The sequence below is a fragment of the Corvus cornix genome, chromosome 8 (assembly GCF_000738735.6).
Source record: "Corvus cornix cornix isolate S_Up_H32 chromosome 8, ASM73873v5, whole genome shotgun sequence".
NCBI lineage: Eukaryota > Metazoa > Chordata > Aves > Passeriformes > Corvidae > Corvus > Corvus cornix.
Genome location: NC_046338.1, coordinates 23,050,851 through 23,072,848, shown reverse-complemented (window position 1 = coordinate 23,072,848; position 21,998 = coordinate 23,050,851). Strand labels below are relative to the sequence as shown.

Genomic DNA, 21,998 nt, shown 5'->3' with positions numbered 1-21,998 from the left:
CCCAAGGGAAGAGGAACAGATATTCTTTCTAGAGGAGGATTCTTCCTCAAATTTCACGACAGCTAAGTTATGATAACACCTTCAAATGTCAAAACACCTATTGAAGTTATGAAAGAACTCAAATGTCTCCAAATAGATTCTGATAATCCTTTTCAAATACCACCAAAACCAATTTCTCTCTAGCTGTGTTTTGGGAATGGTTCATTAAATGACAATGTGTACCTGTTAAGAGGATCTACCAGAAATACTGTTGTGGAAATATTCACAAAATCTACTTCCTAGGCAAAAACCCTAGTAGTGGGAATGCCTTTAGGTTTGACTAGACTGGTTACTATAAACAAATTCAGTTCCAAACAATAATGAGGATTTCCAAATTTTCAGTTAAAGCTGTTTATCATTTGTTGCTCAAGTAGGTCATTTGCAAAATCAAATCTCAAGTATCAAGTTAAAAAAAAAAAGATATTTCTGAGTCTGACTCACAGACAGAAAATCTGTGACCTTTGAAGTCTTCAATTACTTCCTAGAACCTGAATTTTCACCTCTGAATTTCTTTACTGAGCTTACTAAAGAACTTAGAGCAATCCCTCAGCTAAAGGTCACGGTGTTGTGTGGTGTTACCTGGGGTTTTATTATTTCCTCATAAACTATGACATTTATAAAATGTCAGCAGCTGAAGAAATCAGGGCTGTATGAACATGGAGGAAGAGTTTAACAAAAAAAAAACCAACTTGTTTACTTCGGCAATTCCATCAGTGGTGGTTCAGAATTAAGAATGTAATCAAAACAAATAATATTGTTTACAGATGTTACTAATTACTGTCCTGGCTTGCCAGACATTCATGTTGGTACACTTAGGAATAAAAACTCAGTCATATCACACTTTATTTAATAGAGTGATTGTGCTGTTTTCAGTGACCCCAGAAAGCTCTCTCCTGTCCAAACTAGCAGTACATTCCACTTCCTCATCCCAGCCAGCGGTGATCCACACTCAGGTAACTGATTAGGAGAAAAGTAGATCTTTCTCATATTCAGATAAGCCAGAGATTATTTTGGGGTAAAAGTAATAGTCATAGATAAATAATGAAGATAGCAGGATGCAGTATGTGAGATGATAGAAAAGGGACAGAGGAGCACAAGAGAGCAACACAACACCCCTGACTGCAGCAAGCTGCTTTCTCTTCTTCCCGCTGTCATCTGCTCCTCTGGTGCTCTCACCCTGCTGCCCCTTCAGCCTTGATTGCCCAGTGACCCTCCACCCCAAATGCCAATTTATGTTTCTTTGAGGTGAAACAAAACCCTCCTGTTTGCTAATCTCTGTGCACAGGCATGAAGTGATCACACACTGATACCAGTGAGGCACTGGGTGCTTGAGACCAAATCCACCAGTATAAAGCAATGGAAATCTTCTGTCTTCACTTTTATTTATTTATTGTTTATTTTCATTTATGGCAAGATTGGGATCGGATTGGCATTGGCTCAGGTCATTAGTCTGTAACTGGTTTTCCTACTTCAACCTGGTTGATTTACACTAATGTTTGATTGCCCATCCTCTAAGCCCTGATAAATACCTACTGAAATCAGATGGATAGAGAAAAAAAATCTCTATTTCCTTTCTAATTTTTATAATCATTGTTTAGTCACTGCAGCAAGTCAGAGAAAGGAACAGTGGCTGTTACACCCATACTCCTTATTTCTGGATTCGAAATAGATGCACTGTCTGCATGCTTGGAGCAAGGCTGGAGGATAAAAGGTTTTGGTTAGAACCAGGCAGAGACCTGGGCACAGCTGAGGGGAAGCTCCTGACAAGAAAGATTTACATCTCCTTGAAACTATTGATTTTCATGTTTTTCTGTTGGAGTTACAAGTGAAATCCAGCAGCTCTGCTGAGAGCAGGTACACACCTTCCCTCAGGTGTGTTTCAAGTCAGGCAGGAGGAGACACAGTCCTGGGGCATCTGACTGAAATTTTGAAAAGAGATATGTAATCTGATTGAGAATTAAGAGTTTCTAGTGGCCTTCACTAGAGGCAGAAGCTGACTGGAATTTAGGAGACACAGTGGATAAAAAAGGTGGATAGGGGGCAAAAAGGTAGCTGATAGTAGGGATGGAGAAGTAATTGAAAAGTAGAGAAGTGAAAATAGGGGGTTACAGGTATCCTACAGGGCATGTGTGGCAACTGTCTGATAATGATTCAGCTGGCAGAGACAGCAGTCAAACGAACAACCAACCAGGATTAGGCTTGCTGGAGCATCTGGAGTCCCTTTGGCACAGGGGATTTGGTGGACTCAGGAATATCACCCATTGTGATTGGGGCCCAGTTCCCACAAAATGACAGACAGTTAATCACAGGTGATGTCACAGTAATAGCTGACAATCCCAAGGAGTTGTGATATATTTTCAAAGAAAAGTTTTGTTTAATACATAGGATTCTTTTGTCACCTACAATAATAACTAGAAAAAAATCGGACCTTAGGCTTATCCTCCTGTAAAGTTTTTGCTGACTGGTTTGTTACTTGAATTCCAAAGCATTTTTCTGATCACATATGTTTATTATGCAAAATATATGAGCAAGTTTCCTTTTGCTCTCCCCCTTCCCCCACAAATTATCATATGGATCAACAAAACAAAAACCCCTCATAAGTTATCCATTTTCAGTTAGAATCAGACCTGTACCTTACACACTGCAATGTAACTGATACTTCAGTTACATCAATGCAAATTAACATCTCTGTAGGCATTCTTGTTTATTTCTGGGCATTACTATATTATATGTAATTAAAGTGTTATTTGACATTAAATAAAAGATGGAAAATACATTTTAACATTTTAGAGCATTGATCAGTTTATACTTAACTGCAGAATTTCTGTTACAGTACGTATAATAAGCATAAATAATGTGTTAATTGTGAGATCCCAATGGAAAAGAATGCTGACCATAACAAGAGGAAGGAGCATGAGTAAGTCATCAGAGAAGAGAGGGCTGGGAAGGGATGGGATCTATTTAAAAAAAATATCATGGATACATTTGTCCACATCCAGACTCGTTCTCTTGATTCCTCTTATTGTCAGTGGAGAGAAACATGGCAGAGATTTACTCTTTTTTCTAAAATTGGTATCTAAAGTAGGATGCTCTTTGTCTTTTTAAAATGTGGTCATTATTCTATTTGCCAGCTAAAATTCGTAACTTGTATTGAGAAGCTGATCCAGGTGTGTGGGTCCTGAAAAGACACTTGAACCAGAAGAAAACAAACTCAGTTATCTGTTGACAGTGAAAGGCGACTAAACATCATCCAGGAACCATGGGCCTCATTTTCTTCACACTTTGCTAATTCAACAGACTTGTGGCTGCAATTTGGTGATTTGGTGCCCCCTAAATTGCATTTTATGGCTTTCATCACTTTGGATGTTTGGTTTGTTGGTTTTTTTTAGGAAGTGAGAGTCTGATCTCATTATCAGTGTAAAATCCTTGGAATTAGAGTTCCACAAGTGCGGAAATAGGGTGTGAGCAGAGAGTATTGGCTTTGAGCAGTTGGGTTGATTATGGAGTTATGTTCTGTCTGCTAGGTCATCATTGTAATGAGATATTAGACAAGCATGGATTTTGCTAAGATACTGATGAGGATGGAGTAGTTTTGCACCTTTCCCCAAGTATATCTGTTTATTTCTTGTGTACTGCAGTGGACATACTGGTACTTTTGACCAGTCTTCCATGGTTTCTGCTAAGTGCACTAGTTCTTTTACTCATTAGAGCATTCTCACTTGTTGTGCTTGAACTGATAAGGCAACTTCACCAGCAGAGGAAGCAGGTCCTGGAGAGATAATGTGGCTTTTGAAAGGTGAGTTGATTGTCAGCAATTTCTTTACATTAGTAGATGTGTACAGGAGGAGAAATAATTCATCATTTTCAATACAATAGCAAAATTCAGAAGTGTTTGAAATAGACAAAGTATGATCATGAAACATGGTGGAAGTATTTCAGTATTTATTACTAATGTCTATGACCACTCTGAGCCCTTTTTATTAATCTGGTTGCACTATTCTTGAATTTGCAGTTTACAGATCCTCTTTACTTAGGGTCCAAAGTCACATATAACCTATAGGATCAAGTGTTGATTTTGTGTTGTGTAATTGACAGTATTCATCACACAGTGCTGGTTTTGCTCTCTGCTTCAGAACCTTTAAAACTGGAAAATAATATAATATTCAGCAATTCATGATACTTTGAAGATATAATTTATATCACCGGGTTTAAAGATTCATGACTTGATTCCATAAATCACACTAAAAAGATTGGTTCACCGAGTCAGCCCTTGTCAAATGTTCTTTGAACTGAGAAAAAAGGGTTAGAAAAATAAAACCTTCATGGCCTCACAAAGAAAAAATGAATTAATATCGGTTCCATGCCTCCAGCTGTACTGTCCCTTCTTACACAGGAAGTTGGTACAGGTGCCTCTGTCAGCACTTTTCTGTCTGTCCCCTTCCTGCTCACACTGCTTCACCTGTGAGCTGAATACTCGTGAGCACAGTATTACATGACTCTTCTGCTGCAAAGGCAGAAACTTTTTGAAATCTGTTTGTCCAGCTTCTTAAAAAAATGCAAATAATTATTAGCTTTTTTGAAACTTTGTCAGGTTTCACTGAAATAATTCACTCTTTGTTTGCTTCATCTCAGTGCTTTGCTAAGATAGAGGAAATCATCCCAGATAAATGCTATGTCACAGAACCACCAGGAAATGACAGAAAAAAAAAATAGATTGAAGTCAAAAGTTCTGGAGCAAATAGGATGTTGTGGGCACAGCCCTTTTCTCAGGGCAAGAAACACACCCTCTAAAGTATGAAAAATATGAAAGTCAGTATAATAACATAATAGACTTCCTGTAAAAAAAGTATTAATTACCTCTTGACTGAATCCAAAAGAGGGTGCAACTAAGACGAAGCAGAGATTGTATAAGTTAAATCTCCAAATAGCTGGAAGATCTAGCTAAGATGCAACTTGATAATGAAAGTGGAAAAGGGAAGTAGTAGTAGGCAGCCAGCTGAACACTTTCAGTCAGAATCAATTTGTCCCACAACATCATAAGCTTGATATGATTAAAAGAAATGAAAGCTGAAGTTTGCCTTTCAACAGTGTGCAAAAAGAGGGCATATATGAAAAGTTTTCTGAATTCTTACTGTGCTGTTTGAAACCTTTTACACAGCCCTGGACTTCCCTCTGCCCTCTACAAAGGTAAGTTGGGAATATTTTTTATTTGATTTTTATTTATCAAAGACTGTTTTCCTCTCTTCCAGGATGGTACTTGAATCATGCTGTCTCTCTTGCAGCTACAAAATACTGTTACCACAGACTCAGAAGAGATGCAGAGGAGATCAGCCCAGGTCAAGGTAGTCATGGACTTGAATTCTCTTTCTCTCCCCTCTCCTGCCTCATCGCTCCTTGTAGCTTACCCCAAACCTGGGCCACTCTTCTTTGGGCATAGCCTATGTGATAAAGACTTGGATATAAAAAACTATTTCCAGCCTCTTTTTGCTGCTGCATCAATTCCTAATTATTATATTACTCATATTATGTTGATGCTGTTACACGAAACATTGATATTATTACATAAATTATTTCAAATATGCCTTTTTTCTTTTCCAAACTTGTGCAACAGAGACAAGTTGAGTGCTTCTTCAAGACAGAGAAGTTCCTCTTGACATCATTCTTTATCTGTAACCCCCTACTGACCTGCAGCACACATAAGCCTGTAAAGAACAAATAACAGCATAACGCTGATCCTTGTCCGCACAGCAAGGGAAAAATAAACAGCAGCAGCAAAACCTCACACCCAGTGACCTATTGTGAATTCAAGTGAAATTGTTTTAGAACTTATGATCCCTCTGTCCTTAGGTGTTCATAGAGGGATGCCTTTGATATATAGCACTGATAAGAGGCTTATTCCATTAAGCTGTAGTGATTCTCGCTTTCATGCATCATTTGACAGAGAAAATGAGAATTTGCAGAAATAATAGCTAATGTAAAGTATATCATGTCGCAGTGCAGTTAGACAGGTAGGAAATAAAGTTTATGTATTATGTTATAGAGTACTTTGCACATTTTATTGTACGTGCACAGAGGAGATCTTTTGGGGTTGGTTTTTTTCCATACCGAATTTAAAACTGCTAAGAACATTGGGTTTGGGTCAGGATGTATCCTCTTAACATAGGGTAGGGTTTCAGTTTCAAATAGATATTCTTACACAAGTCATAAAGGTTAAATTAAAACTGGATGAAGAAAAGGAAAGCTGGAAACAGAAGCAAGAGAGAAGTAAAATGGTACTTGTCTCAAGTATCAGTTTTATGGTTCCGTAGTCTACCTCGTATCTTCAGACCTGCACAAACACCACCTTAGTGCTGAAGTAATGCTTCTGGAACATTTTTTCGGGGCTATTTGAAAAGCTTGTCAAACTAGTTCTTACCCTTCTTGCTGAAGTTCACACTGAAGGGGGGTTTCTTCTCCATGCATTTCTGCTTACAGGAGGATGGCATTGCAAGTAACAAGGAAGTGCATTTTAATTAATGCCTTTAATTTCCAAGAACAGATTGGCAATGGTTAAATCATTTGTTGCACAGCAAGTTGTGAAAGTCACTTGCAGTGGCAAAATACATCACAGCCCATTAGAATTTCCAAGATTTTTGGACACCTCATAAGCTCTAAGGTGGTAGATATTTTATTCTTGCTGCACTTTAGTGCATTCATAACTTGATGGCCCTTGTGAGCAATAATCTGAATTGTCTAGCATAAGAACCATTTACTATTATTTACAAAAAAGGGAACAAATAACTTGGGATTTAACTGTTTCTATAAGGAAATAAAGTGATTATGGCAGCTTCCGTAATGAAGGAAATCATAAGCACGATTTTAAATTGTTGTATTTGCATAGTTGTGCATAAGAAATTGAGGAGGGTGGTGTTAGGAGTTTGATCATTTCCCACACCTCAGAAACAAGGTATGAAGGAAAGGAGGAACAAAAGCTGCATTCCTTCACACCATGCTCTTACAGGAAATTTAGCTTAACAGGATTTCATGAACACACCTCAAGTATTTTTACTTGTGCTGACAGTTTCCTGGAAACTTCTACTTTTGAAATGTTTCAGCTACAACAATAAACAATCAAAACCTTTTCAATGTATTTGAAAATTGATGGTTTTCCTCTCTGCAGCCCGCAAATAGAAGATATAAAGGAGAAAAAGCCCTGTAAGAGTATGTGTGTTGGTTCAGTAAGTGAAGAAATACTCTGGGATGTGTGAAACCCAGGTTCATTTCACTGGTCAGTTTTGTTTGGATGGAAAAATTATTTTCTAAGACCATGGAGATAGCACCAAAACAGAAAAATTAAGGGACTCTCCTGCATGCACAGGCGAAGTGAACAGCCAGCTTGTAAAAAGCATATACTTTTTTCATCGAAATTTACTTAGAAGCTTCCAATTGATTCTTATTCTTGCTATATATAAAACAATAGAATACTTTATTACTTCCATACGATTTTAATCCTAAAGAACAAACCTGTTTATATTAAAATATTGTCAGATTTTTCAAAGGTCTTGGTCTTTTGCTTACAATGACCTGCTTATCTCTAAACTTAGGACACGTTAGTGTTGTTTCAGCTCTTAGTTCTCTGTTCCCTTCCTATTAGCACACTATGTTGTATTTAAGATAGTCATGCAAAGACAAAGTATCTCATTGCTTTCACATGAAGTAAGAAATTTGGAAGTGGTCACAGAGTTCTAGAGTTGGAGCCTTTGCTTTTTAGATTACTTTATTCTCTGAGGATAGCAAAGAGCATTTCTTCCTTTGGGAACTTTTGATTATGAGGGAAATACCCAGCAAAGTGCTATTCTGAGAGCTGGGAAAGTTTCTGTGCAGCATCACTAAATTTGCTTTCCATTGCTTTTGCTGCTGAGTGTAGCTTCCCTTTTGCTACTACTTCCATGTTATGACAACTCCTACAGTTCAAAACTATGATTCTTGTTATATATGACAGTGTTCTGAAGTACAAAACTGATTCATAGGTTATGTAAACAAAATGTAGGAGCTCAAGGTGTGGTAGAAAATGGAAGAAATTAGAACTCAGTGGGAAAAAAAAGGGTGCATGTCTAAATACTTCTTTCTGTACTTTCCTTGAGACAATTTTTAACTACATTTTTTTTCAGCTACTACATTATATGATGTAGCTGAAATCACTAAGAGAAATAGGGAGAGCATAACTGAAGAAGAATGCAAGTCATCACAAAAGTCATCAGTTTTTACCACTTCGTATACTAATTTTAGAACATTGCATACATCATTGCTTTTCTAGGTCAGCCATATGCATTAAGTATGCTGTAATAAATTTTTCAGAACTTACAATTTCTGTTGCTCACAGAATTTCCTATTAACCTTCATGGTCTTGTCTTTAAAACATAACAGTGTAATCCAGAACTCTGGTGAAAAAGTTCTGAGTCTTTGATAAGGAAGTAACAGTTTAACTTCATGTTAGAAAGCCAAATATTTTTAGTGGCTGATCTTTTGCTTTTCTATTTGTTGTCTTCAGGGAAAAAGGGGTTTTTTTAGGACAATATGTTGCTGTTTATCTTGATTTCACAAGTTTTTTCTATAATACATGGCACTGATATATATCCATTTTCAGGACTGCAATTACTTGATATTTGGTTTGCTTCAGAAGCACAGAACCCAAGGCATTTACAGAGTGTAGGAATAACATATATCAGTCCAAAAGCATTGAATCTGCCTTGCAGGTAATGTTTTGTGTTTGAGAAGCCTGTGGATTAAACCCTCTTCATTTGTTCACGAATGATGTGAGCTAACTATGCTTGTATGAACAAGGTCACACAATTCCTGTGATGTGAATTCCCATGCAGTCAAGAGGATCCCACGAAACAGTGTGCTGGGAACATACTCCACAACACATACCATGACATAAGGGAAAAGGTATCTTATCCTTCCTTTCAGAATCCAGTCTGAGAAGTGATCAAAGAACTTAAAAATATCTCATTATGTTATGTACAATGTACTGAGTAAGTGTCTTGATAAAGGTTTGGTCTATTCCTGTGCTCTCCATAATGACTAGGAAAGTACAATTTCTTCAAGCTTTGTAGAAGGCATTTTGAAAATTGAGTTTTCTAACTCAGAAACTCTGTCCACAGGAAGTGAAACTTATTTTGAATCAAAAAATAACCATTAAATCATTTCAATGCAATCAGCTCAGTCTTCATAACCCATTGTTTAATGTAGAAGACGTTCATTTTTCTTGGCAGTTTACGCTTAAGTTCATTCTGAATTGATGAAGTTTATTGGTAAATACTCCAAATTTACTTTCTTGTTCTGCTCTTGATGTTTAAAGCACTACAAAAGTATGTACTGAAAAGACTATGTGATACATTCTAAGAATTTGTTTTCCCACAAGGCTACTTTTTTAAACTTTGCTGACATAAAAGTAGTGTTTGTTTAGGTACCAGACTAAAATGACAATTCTAATTTTTTCCCCCCACGGGAACATAAAAAAAATTCTTATTTTATTACAGTGGAGTGTTTTCTGTGCAATCTGTTCTAGGAAATAACGATTTGGTTGTCGTGGACAGTAAGAAGGCAAACTCAGATGCTGTAAACCAGACAGTTTTCCAAAAAAACCTGAACTGGTACTACCAGCTAGTTTTATGGAGACTGATAACACATGGATTTTATGACTGCTCTGTAACATGAGCTGGGTATTGGCCAGTGACAAAAATGAATATCCTCATATGTCACTACATTATTAGTGGGGTTACACCACCATCTACAGGCCCAGCTAAGACTAAGCCACGATAAAGGAATACCAGTTACACCCACAGAAGAGTTGATAGTTCCTCTTTGAACTAATACATACAAATACTTTGAACTAGTTATGTAAAACCACAGTACAGCTTGTAGAGCATTCCATACCAGTGAAAACTGTTCTCTCTACTGTGTAACCTGAACATCTGCATGAGTGCCAGAAAAGCGAGTCCTGTTTATACTCATCCTTCAGTCCAGTATGATTAATATAATCATTTCAGTGCATCCTTCTTCTTAGCCTAGTGGAGGATTTAAGACGTAGCACAAAATCACAAAATCCCTTAAACTGTAAAGTGAGAAAAATCTTCCTTCCCAGAATTTGTTAAACGAATCAGTTCAGAAGATATTTTATCTTACAAGATATTAAAAACACTTGTAAGACGTTCCCTTTTTGAAGTGCCTTTTGCACACCAAAATTTTGCCCTTTTATGGCCCATTTTGCTGAAAGTTGTCCAAATGTGACAGTGCAACTGCCTGACAGTGACAACTATGACAACTTGCTAAACAGCTCCTAAAGGAGTCCTTCTTGACTGTCAGGACTGAGAGTAAGTGCCTGGGGGTCCAGCAGAAAGGTGAAGGGTATAGTTTAGACATTCTCACTCAGGAAAGTAAAGGTGCTTTTAAATTTTATTTAACCCTGCTCTTTGTATCTTCTCATTATTTTAGAACTGAAACATGATGCTGGGGTTTTGAAACAGTTATGCTGGAGGACCAAACACCCTCACATCTGGATTTGCAGCTGTCTTTGGCCAAGTTAGATGATGAGAGGTATGCAGATCCCTATGCTGGTATTTCTTTGGAATTGTCTGAAAATGAGGATTTAATCTTGTGTGGAATTCATGGCATAGTTTCCTTGGTAAGATATAATTCTTTATACAAGCAAATTTTTCCTTACAAGCCCTGAATGAAGATGATTTCCCCCCTCATTTATGGCAGCTTGTTTTAAAGGTTTAGAAAAGAAACACAGACCTAAAAATATAGATGGTAAAACCCGTGCCTGGGTCAGGTAGCCGTCAACAATCCTGGGAGCTCCAATGGTCAACATCACCTTGGGTCTCCTTGAAATACAGTGTGGCTTTAGATAGTGAAATTATTTATCAAATGCAGCAGAAAATTATTTACCAAATGCAATGGACTGCATAAAGGAAGATCAGTGTGAAATTCAGATGTATACAGGGAAAACTGAAAGTCTCAACTAAACTCCCATCTATCCCCACAGCACCTAAAAATCCACTGGTGCCTGTGTTTTCACTGGGGCGTTTCTCAGGGTCTCTGTGTAGTGTCTCTGCACATGCTCACAGCAGCAGCTGTGTGGGAAAGGCTGCCAGCTTCTGCCCATCTCCCCCTAACCTCACCTCTGGGTCAGAATAGTCCAACAAGGGGACATTTTGATTTCATCTTTTGGAGATCTGAGGAGTACTCATTGCTCATGCCTGATGCATAAGAGTGACATTAAAATACGTGGCAGCCGCCACAGGGAGATGAAGGTAGCACTCTATCCAGGACAGGACAGAGCTGGTTCAGTGCCTTTCCCAGCTGGAGAGGGTTCTGCTTTTCCCATCCTGTGTTTTGACTTCCTGTGGTGAGCCTGTGCACAGAAGAACACGAGATCCACAGTTCCACTGGTGAAGGAACATTCTCGGTCCCTGCAGTGAACAAGTCCCTTGAATTACAGCCAGTGACAGCTGAAGAGAAATGCTCAGGACTTTCCATGTGCATATCCCCCTGTGGAGACAGAACTAGGAGCTCGTGTTCCAGCAAATAATGAAGCTTTATAAATGTCATTTTTTGCTGAATTAAATTACAGAAGTTCATGACTAACCAAGAGATGAGGCAAGAAAGACTTTCAGCATCCTGCAGCTTTTATAGGTCTCCACATAAGGCATCAGGAGACACTAATCCTGCAGACTAGTTGTTTATGAACTACCCACACATAAACACCCATAATTAAATTTATGTTAATTTTTGTTGTAACTGATCTAAGAAACTCCTTATTGTCGGAATTTTTAATTATAAAATATAAATTATCCAAACATCTCTAATACAAATAGCTATTCTAACTTATTATAATTCCTATAAAAACTTAGCCAAGTACTACAGTTAATAAAGAAAAGGGATGCAGATCTGGTTCTTGTGCCCATGATAAATTTAGTTAAGAATCCAGACACAGCTGCAGCAAACAAGCAAATATTGAGTCTCATGCTTCCAACCTCTGTCTAAGCTACTTTTTTTGTTTGTTTTAAAATATAAACTCTCTCCTTGCTGATTCCAGATCTTAAATTGAATTTTTCATACTGCCCTATCTACATGTTAATTCTAGTTAATTATAGTAAAATGCAGATATTGAAGGTGGCTGTGTATAGTGAAGTAGTATTATCCTTGCAAAGACCCGCTTCTGTTAAAATGGTATGTGTAAATTCCTAAATAAACCTGGATAGAAGACTCTGTATGAGGTATAATTTTCAAAGAAATTCTAGAGCCAGTTCCTTATATGCAGCAACCTCAAGTTTGTGGGGATTTTAACATTCATAAACTATGAGGAGCTGTGTTTGGCACCTTCTGTTTGGATTATCTGTTGAAGACCCACCTGATGAAAAGCCAACCATGGGGAAACAGTTTGGGTCAAACAAAGAAAAGGGACAAAGCCGATAGGTACCCGATGCCATCAGTTTGATGCTGACGTTGTGTGTTCACTCACTGCCTGAGCCTCAAGTAGCTAAAATGAAACACTGCTGGATTTGCAGACAGCATCATTTTGGCCATGATCACAAGATGGCGTCATTACAAAACCCTTCCCATCAAAAACCCCACACTTCTCTAGGTAGGAAAGTTTTATCTATTTTGCCTCTGCTTAGACATGTAAGAGTATTTATAGCTTGAATACAAGCACCTCTTTTTGCCTTTAAATTATTATATGCAAATCATTTAATTAAACCATTAAATGATTACATTTTTATTTAAATGATGCACTTCTGAATATCTTTAAAGAGTCAAATATCTTCTGTGCCATAGTACATAGATAAGAAATATTCAGCGGGGTGGTCAGTGCTCTGTGTCTGCAGTGACAATGACTGACACAGTGATCACACAGCTTTCTAAAGCCTAACTCAGGAAACGGTCTAAAGTGATTGTAATGGAAGGTACAACAGTTTCATAATCTGTGTAGAAGCACCTTGAGCTCACCGAAGACACTTACTGCTTTGCCAGAAATAAGTGGATCACTACACAGCAGATCATGTGGATCAGCAATCTAATGGTTTAGAAAAAAAAAAAAAAAAGAAAAAAGTGTGCAAAAGCCTGGAGGACACATAAAGTAATCCTTCCATTCTCCTCCCCCAGGGAAAGGCTTCACCTGAGGTAATGAGTCCCCTTTGTCCTTTCAGGTAAATGTAGATCCACTGGAGAGAACTAAGAAGGAGAAATGAGAGTGGTTGGAAGTTCAGCAAACATGTCAAGTTAAGTCTGAGAAGGGACAAGGGAGAAGTTATCACAGAGAAAAAGAGTATTTTTTTTTCAATGCTTCAAGAGGTGATGAATTTAAGTAGCATGGGAATATCAGTTGGGATTAAGAAAATAGTGTAATGAGGCATTACATTAAATAGATGCTTTGGAAGATTACAGGGTTTAAATTATTTAAATACACATTAGAAAGGTACAAGCAGACATTTGTCAGAAATGACATGGTTAAAACTGATACTGTTTTGGGGTGTCTTGTGGTCTAAAAACCATGCTAAAGTCTCTGTTTAGTTCTCTATGGAGATCTGTAGACCAGCAGTTCATTCTCAGCATCACACTTTGTTTATCCAGGTGAATACTTATATTCTGTTTGCATCTGCCAAAGAACCTAAAACTGTGGAGGATGTTATCCTTTAGAAGTACTGCTCAGAAGTGTCCTTGTTCTTTCCACTAGAATGGCATTTTCTAAGGGAGACTGGTCACCTGGCACCTTTCATAAATTCCCACATGATCCATGTAGATATGAACCAATGTTCTCTTATCTGTATACTGCTAACAATTGCTGGCAATGCAGTTTATTTTAATTAAAAGAAAAACAAAACAAACACAAACCCAGATGTGAGACAGCAAATTGCTGTAGCATTACTAGATTACTCTCTCCACTATGCTCCTAAGCACACCCTTGCTTATAGTTCCCATAAGTTCACAAGTTTCTTTCTTCAGGTCAGTTAACAGGATGAGGGCTGGAGCTTTGTTCTAGCTTTTTAAAGCTGGGACAACAAATTGTGTAGTTACTTGATTACTTTGGCTTTCCACAACTTTGTGGCCCAACACCTGCGAGTTATTTGTCTTTATTTCTGCAGCAAATAGCTATTTTGTGTTGAGTACCTGTTCCATGGCTCTGAAAGGGAAGTATAGGGTAGTACAGGGGAATGTACATATGGGATGATAACCAAGGAAAAGTGTGACGAGTATCTAAGTACTTATTGCTAGAATGCAGTGTTGGCAGCTGGATAAAGCTGAATTTAGTCAGTGTCATTTAGTTAAAGAACAGAAGGAGGAAATACCCAAAGTCAACAGAGCACGTGTAATAAAATCAGGCTTCATGTCAACTGAGAACCAAGAAAGAAAGAGCAAAGTGGTGTCTTGCAGAACACACAGAAATTAGCACTGCTGAGTTCTTGGGTAGCAAAGACACTGCCATCAACATCAAGATGTTCCTCCTGGTAGAGACTGTGAGGCACTGGCAATTTGCCATAAACTATTCTCCTTGTCCATCTTCTTGAGAAAATCTGGTGCCACTACTCATAGGACCCCAGCAGAGGAGCATTAAACAAGGTGTGTGACGTGACAGAAAAGAGAGAGATACCAGGGACTGTGTGTAGAACTATTTTCCCCCACCTTCTTCACTCCCCCTTTTGCTAGTAATAATTAAATTAAACCAGTAGATATTTTCTGATAGGATACTTTTGTTAGACTAACAAGAAATTCTTGGCTCCTCTCCGGCAGTCTGCTCTCCTTTTGTCCCATGACAAATTTTATTGCACTTCACTTGCATAAAAACAGGAAGGGAATTGTGCTGTTTATATGATTAAGTATTTAGCAGCCATGTTTGTGTGTACATTAAGAAAACCACACAGCAGCTAACTAGAGACAAGCAAATTCTAGGATAGCTTTTGCTGTTCAATTCTCTTTGGAGACTGTTTTTAAATCCACAGTGTACTTATGTAAAGGAAAAAAAGAACCTAAAATTCTTCTTCAGTTTTTCACATATTTCTGGTTTAAAATAAATAAATAAATAAGTATTCCATTGGAAAAAAAAAAAAAGTACTGTTTCTGTGTAGAAGTAGCATTTTGATGAAAGTAGCTCAGTCTAGGCATAATTTAAATCAGGAAAGGACATATACAAAGATTTTACACAACCCTAGCAGATAAATACTTTATACATTTCTTAAATTAATTCCATATGCTCCTTTAAATATGTGCAATTGTTATTAATATACTTCTTCAGTGCTTTATGCAAAGTGTTTAATTCTCTTCACAGTTAATTAAGCCATTTCCTGTTCAAATTGCTGTAATCATTGTAACAGACAGTGGTTTTAAAGATCACATATCACATCTTTTACTCTTAAAAACATCCTATTTCAAATTTTGAAAAACGGAATGTAGACCTTTCCAACAATACATACCAAGATAATTTTATTTCCTCACTCTCTTCTCTCCAGCACTGATCCATGTCACACCTCAGCAGTACATGTTTAGATGAGTTTCTATATGCAAACCACAGAAGGGTTACCTGGGTTCTCTGGGAAGCCAAATGGTGCCGGTAAAAGGGAGCACAAGCAGCTCTCTGCTCCTTGTGTGGTTTTAAGACAGCTTTTTTTCACCTGTAACCCAACCATAAACTAGTACAGACAGAAACTGCAATCTCTGCTTCTCTTTATAACCACCAAGAAAAAGTTTTGCTGCGATGCCCAAGTTAATCCTCCAAATCCTCCAAATCCTGTGGTACATGGATTTGAAATTCAATACAGGTTTCAAAAAAGAGGGGTTGGGCAGTTATTGGTTCATCTCACTGACTCCAGGGCCATCGCTGGGAGGTCCTACAGAGCCAGCAGGAGGTGGGGCCAGGACTTTGCACATCCTGCTCTTCCCAAGGGACTGGTGAGTCTGAGCTGAGCCAGAAGGGCTGCAGAACATGGCAGTGCCCTGACCGAGCCGCTCTCCAGGAGACGCTGCCTTTAGTTTAGGTGGGTGCATCTCCTCTTCTTCCCTCACTCCCCAGCTCATTTATGGACATTTAGTCAATATGCCTAAAGCTGGCTTAACTAAACCAAGACCAAGTAGTCAAGATGCTGTGATGTGTTTGTCAGTCGGCAATTTGAGATTAAATCAGCTTTATCCAGTATTTTCTGCCAGCCTACTGTTTGCACCTTCAAACACACCTGACATTTCCTCAAAAGATTACTTGTAAATTTGCCATTTGTGGGAGCACCTGGAACGGCCTGACTTTAAAACTCATTACTTCAAGAAGATGGGAAAATATCAAACCATTGCTACTGATGCCATGAAAATTTTTGCTTCACTCCCGAAATCACCAAGAAGAGAGACTGATACAAATCAGAAAGATGCAGTTTAAACTGTTTTTTACATGTTTGCTGTTTGCCCAACTGGTTACCATGGTTCAAAGTTCACCCCATGATTTGCATAAGACTGTGATCTAAAATGTGTCCGAAGTTCTTATGTGGACCAAAGTGGGATAATTAAGATTTAGATAAAATTTGGAAGTGAACTCAAATTCTACATGAAGTAGCTTCTAAAAATAACACCTTAAAATTTGATCATATTTTTGATACCCTCACCTCATGGTTACCAAACTGGGCCTGGGTAAAAGAAACATTTATAATAGCTGTAACTGTAGTTGTTATTTGTGTAATAACCTGTGGAGCAGCTGGTTGTGTAAACTGGTTCTGCGGGTAACGTAGAGTAGAGACTAGACAAGGTAGAGTTTTGTTAGCCTCTAAAAAGTGAGAAATGATGCCATGAAAATTTTTGCCTTTTCTTTTATACTCCTGTTATACCTTTTTACAACTTCTGTATTCCTAGTGCTTTTTGCCTACGTTCTTCGACATGTTTGTTAAGAGACTAAACATTTTAGAAGCTTCGTAAGTAGAAGATAGCGTGTCCCAGACCCCAAGGTCCTCTCCAGAACACATTCTGTAAACTAAGATAGAACCATCCAGGGGAAGGCTCCTTGGGGAGAGGGGCTCATTCAAGCCTCTCACTGAAGAATCTTTGATAGGTATGCTAATTAATAAAACCTATAATATATACCAGATCTTTTGGGAGTGTGCATTAGGGTGTGCATTTTGGTACATTCGACCTAGACGTAGTGCACCTAAAGATCCTTAAAATAAATACTAAGGTAAAATCCCTTTTTCCCCTTTCTAACCGTGTTTGACTCTTGATTTTAAGACCAAGAAAAGCCATCACTACAATGTGAGGAGTTGGGTTTTATTTTTAAATCCTTCCAAAATCTGTGATGAGATAGGATAGAATTAGAATGCAGTGAGATAGATTTTCACTCATAAGCTGTCAAATCTGTCTTTTTTCAATAAATAAGGAAAAGATAACATAAACAGGAATGTAAAGAAACAGTACCATATGAATTTTCCTTTTTTTCTAATTCCTTTCCTGTTTTTCTCTACTCCTTTTCAGTCGTCTTCTTCCTTTTTATTATTTTAATAAGGCCTAATTATGGGGGGTTTTTAGCACATATGAAGCAATTTTAAAATCTGAATGTAGTTAAATGCGTGTGCATCTGAATAATCAGTGTATCCCAAGGCAACCTAATACACACTGCATTTTGCTACACAGTTGGCTTTAGAAAAATAATTTTCATAATTATAATTGTTTTGGTTTAATGGTATGGGTAATTATTGTGGGTAAGCATTTATTTCTAAAGTATTTTTCTTTTTTCTGTGAAAAATTATAATAGAAAAGGAGTATTGTATTTTGAGAGCTTCTTGGCATTTTAAAAAGTCATAAGCAAGATAAACTGTAATTATTTTTGAAGACATAGGTACCATTTGCTTTTTAGCAGCATGAATTTTCTACTAATCTTGTAATAACTCAATCAAAGCTGAAACAATAAGTCTTCTAGCTGCCTCTTAGAAAAGTCTTCTTAGAAGTTTCTGTTCTTTCCACAGTGGCACCAGGATTTCACCTAATGGAATTGTGCTGTCAAAACAAACAGAAGTCAAAGACTTTGACAAAATATTTTTAGTTTAATCCAGAAAATTTAGAATATTGAATGCATTTAGAACTTTGAAAATTACCCTCTGCTCTTTTATTTTCATGTGCCGAAGTTCTTATATTTCAAATAACAGTAAAGCAAGTAATGGGTACAGAAATGCTTCTTGACTTCTGATGTCGTACTGCCCACGCTCTTTTCTACATTACTTTGTTTTTTGGATCCTGGATGTTTAATAATGTATGATGCCAAAATACACAGTTTCTAAAGAGCCAAAAAAGTAAGATGGAAGATTGCTAGAGCTAAGCTATTACTTGCTGCGTTCTTAATGTTTTATAGGTGTGTGATAGATGTGAGCTGCATCAAACCATTGACCAGTTTATCACAGAATACCCTTATGCCCTTTTCCTCTCAACCTACAGCAGCAGGACATTCCCTGAAGATACTGTGGCCCTTAGAGCGCTCTCACTGGAGCAGATTTGTTTGAACTTGAGGATGAGGGAAGGACCTTAATCCCCAACCCACTTCTGCTGCTGAAGAGGCAGGAAAAGAAGTTGAGTTGAGCCCAGCAAAAATGGGGAAAATGTACTGTTTTATATTTTCGTCTCTGTTTCTCACTACCCAAATAGCAATACGTTTAAATTCATCTTGGCCAGGTTTTTCTGTCCTAGATGGTATCCAGTAAGTGATCTTCCTGTCCTTTATCTTGACCCATGGACTCTTTCATCCTATTTTCTCCCCTTGTCCTCCTGAGGAGAGGGAAAGTGGGGTGAGCATGTGGGGTGAATGTTTGGATGCTGGCCAAGGGTTATCCACCACACATTTATATTCAGATTATACGATATCTATTTTATCCAGATTAATATAGTTGAGCATAAATTAATTTCTTACTTTGCATTTCTGTTGCCTATTCTAAAATTATTAAATCCAGTCTCATTTTACAGGCTTCATTGCTACAAGCAACAGAGTATTTTTACCTTATCAAACAGAAGAGTGAAGGTCCTGCTGCATTTTCCTTTGTGTTAATACATAATTCCTCTGGAAAAGACTTAGAACAGAAATTCAAGGACCTGTGAGCTTGTCCTCAGATTCTCCATAGGAACAGAGGGTAGGATTCCTGATCATTTCAGTCCTTCTAAATCTGTCATTTCTTTGTGGAGCAGCAAGAAACTACTAAAGAATCCATCAAAAAATACCATGGCTGTATGGCGGGGATGAACCTGCACTTTCAAAGATGATAAGTATTTAATTTTGCTGTTTGATTGGGAGCTACACACATTGCATCTGTTACGTAGTGTTTTGGCACGAAAAAATCTGAAAAAATCTGATTTACTGTACTTCTGCAGCTCCCTTTCAAATACATGTAGAGAACCCTTCAGAGACCAGAAAAGCACTTTAACACATTTAACTTGCACTTCCCTCCAGGAATTTACCGGTTCATGGTGTGAGGGATACATGTGATTATCTCCTTCTCCCTGCAAACTGTGGAGCATCTCCAAGACTTAGGTAAATTTCTATATCGTTTCATTGAAAGAAGCCAGAATTTGAAACTGGCTATTATGGGAATCCCAAAGAACTACCCAAAGTGACAGTATTTGCAGAGTTCCAGTGCAAATACTTTACGTGTCCTTGCAGTCTGGGAGGATGGGATCCTTCAGCTGAAGCCATTTAAAATGTATGGATCTAGACCAAGCCACTTGTTTCAAGCATTCTTTGCAGAGTTTGTTGCTGGCAGGGGGCAGTTGATCTCAAAGTCTATCTGCATGAATGTTTTATAGAGCCTAGACAATCACTTTCAGCCATGTATCAAATTTTTGATTTATCATGATAGCCTCCAACACTGTGAATCCATAATCAATCATAATATTTCATTAACTTTGGATGATTCGGTTATGTGATAACTTTTTGTAAAGCCTACAGGAAGTTAAGCTGTCTTTATATTTGACATATATTTCAATATTTAAATACAGATTTGAATAATTTCTGTTCTATCTGATGAAATTATTACATTTAATAGTGTATTTATTTAGTTTCATTTATTTCTTACTATTTTTAGCATACTGTATTTCTCTTAGGAAGAAAAGCCTGAAAACTAAATAACGAAATTTTAGGGTTTTTTTTCTTTTGGTCTTTGATGAACATTTTTTTCAATTCATTCTAAAATCAAATAATAAGATATTTTTAACAATAACAAAATGAAAGGAATCCTGAAGGACCAGAATCCTGAAGGTGGCTTTTATATTGCTGTGTCACAGAGGAAAACAATGACAAATTAGCTGCTCTTCTGACAAAATATCTGTGCTTTTTGTGCATCCTTTCAGGGCTGCCAACATGAGCTACTGTAGTGGATTCTTCTGTCCTATGCAATGCACCAAGAGAAATCTTTTCCTGGTTTCTGCCATCTTTTTTACAGCAATATATTTGATTTCCTATTCTTATAATTCTGCTCGCCTTGCTAAAAGTGATGATCGTCACATGGAAAGTGAAGCGAGTTTACTTAAAAAAGTATTTCCAAATTTCAAACAAATCTCAGGGAAAGAAAATGGAGAACTACCACCGGAAAATGAGAAATCTGAGAACAAAAACACATCCACTTCGACACAGTCATTTACGTTCATTATTAATGAAGAAGAGAAGTGCAAAGATAAAGCACCTTTCTTGGTATTGCTGATATCAACAACTGCAGCTGAACTTCAGCACAGAAACGCCATCCGAAAGACCTGGGGGAATGAAACTGCGGTTCCAGGCGTTGACATCGTTCGGCTGTTCCTGCTTGGCATCAAGACCCAGGATGCAAATGAGGATTTACTGCTGAGAGAAAGCGAGCAATATCATGATATTATCCAGCAGGACTTCCTGGACACCTACAACAACTTAACTCTTAAGACTCTGATGGGCATGAGGTGGGTGGCCTCTTACTGCAGTGGCACGAGGTTTGCTATGAAGACAGACAGTGACGTTTTTGTCAATACAGTGCACCTGATTGAGAAGCTCCTCAGGCCTCTCCCACCTTCCACACAGAACTATTTCACAGGCTGTTTAATGTCAGGGCACAGGCCTATTCGGAATAAAGCCAGTAAATGGTACATTTCAGAAGAAGAATTCCCAGGTAACAGATACCACCCTTTTTGTTCAGGAACTGGCTACGTCTTTTCTGGAGACCTGGCTGCAAAAATCGTCAACGCTTCTTTAACAGTTAAATTCATACATTTGGAAGATGTTTATGTAGGGTTTTGTCTTAATGCAAAGGGAGTAAAAATAGTACCTCCACCTCATTCATTGTTTAACATACACAAGGTCCCATTTTCACCTTGTGTGTACAATAAAATAATTACATCTCATCACATTTCACCACATGAGCACATAATCTACTGGGAAACACTGCAAGAGAAGGAAAACACGTGTTAGAAAAGAAAGCTCCATCCTGGAGCATCCTAGGAACTTTCTTTGACAATGGACAAAGCTGCAGATGTTTTCTTAGTAAGAACAGAACATCTGTGTAGTGATCACTTTCAAGGTCCAGGGACATCCTGAATCAGGTACCTAGGTTTTGTATTAGGTTGAATTCAAAGGATTTTTCCTTCATAAAGAAGCCTTTCTCTGTTGAGTAAATACTGCTTGGTACATTATTTAGTTTTGGATGAAGGATCAATTAATTTTTATACTGTTTTAAAATATAGCAAGAGGCTATATCAACCCTACTGAAGAAAAAGCAAAGAAGATGCAATGAAATTTATTTTTTCATCTTGTATAGCTGACACATTTACCTTACATTACAAACTAATAAGTTAGTGTGCTAATTTTATACTGCTCAGATGTAATTTGCCTATGCACCACTGTCAGAGACTGAAAATAGTTCATGCCTCAAACATTGATATGAAGTTTTGCTCATTATAAAGAAGCTACAACCGAAGAAGCCTCCCTGAAGAGTGGGACTTTG

General features: G+C 37.7%; 1 protein-coding gene across 1 annotated transcript; it reads left to right on the top strand.

Moving 5' to 3' along the window:
* The first annotated feature begins 5,296 nt into the window (after nucleotides 1-5,296).
* On the top strand, nucleotides 5,297-21,960 carry LOC104695420 (beta-1,3-galactosyltransferase 2-like). The gene is made up of 5 exons (XM_039555608.1): nucleotides 5,297-5,381; nucleotides 10,516-10,617; nucleotides 19,003-19,166; nucleotides 19,484-19,564; nucleotides 20,380-21,960. The coding sequence occupies exon 5, from the start codon at nucleotides 20,390-20,392 to the stop codon at nucleotides 21,464-21,466; it is 1,077 nt and encodes a 358-aa protein (XP_039411542.1). The 5' UTR covers nucleotides 5,297-5,381; nucleotides 10,516-10,617; nucleotides 19,003-19,166; nucleotides 19,484-19,564; nucleotides 20,380-20,389; the 3' UTR covers nucleotides 21,467-21,960.
* The last annotated feature ends 38 nt before the right edge of the window (nucleotides 21,961-21,998 follow it).

Bases quoted from the DNA above. Each gene is read 5' to 3' on its own strand.
- LOC104695420 (XM_039555608.1), top strand. From the start codon at position 20,390: ATGAGCTACTGTAGTGGATTCTTCTGTCCTATGCAATGCACCAAGAGA.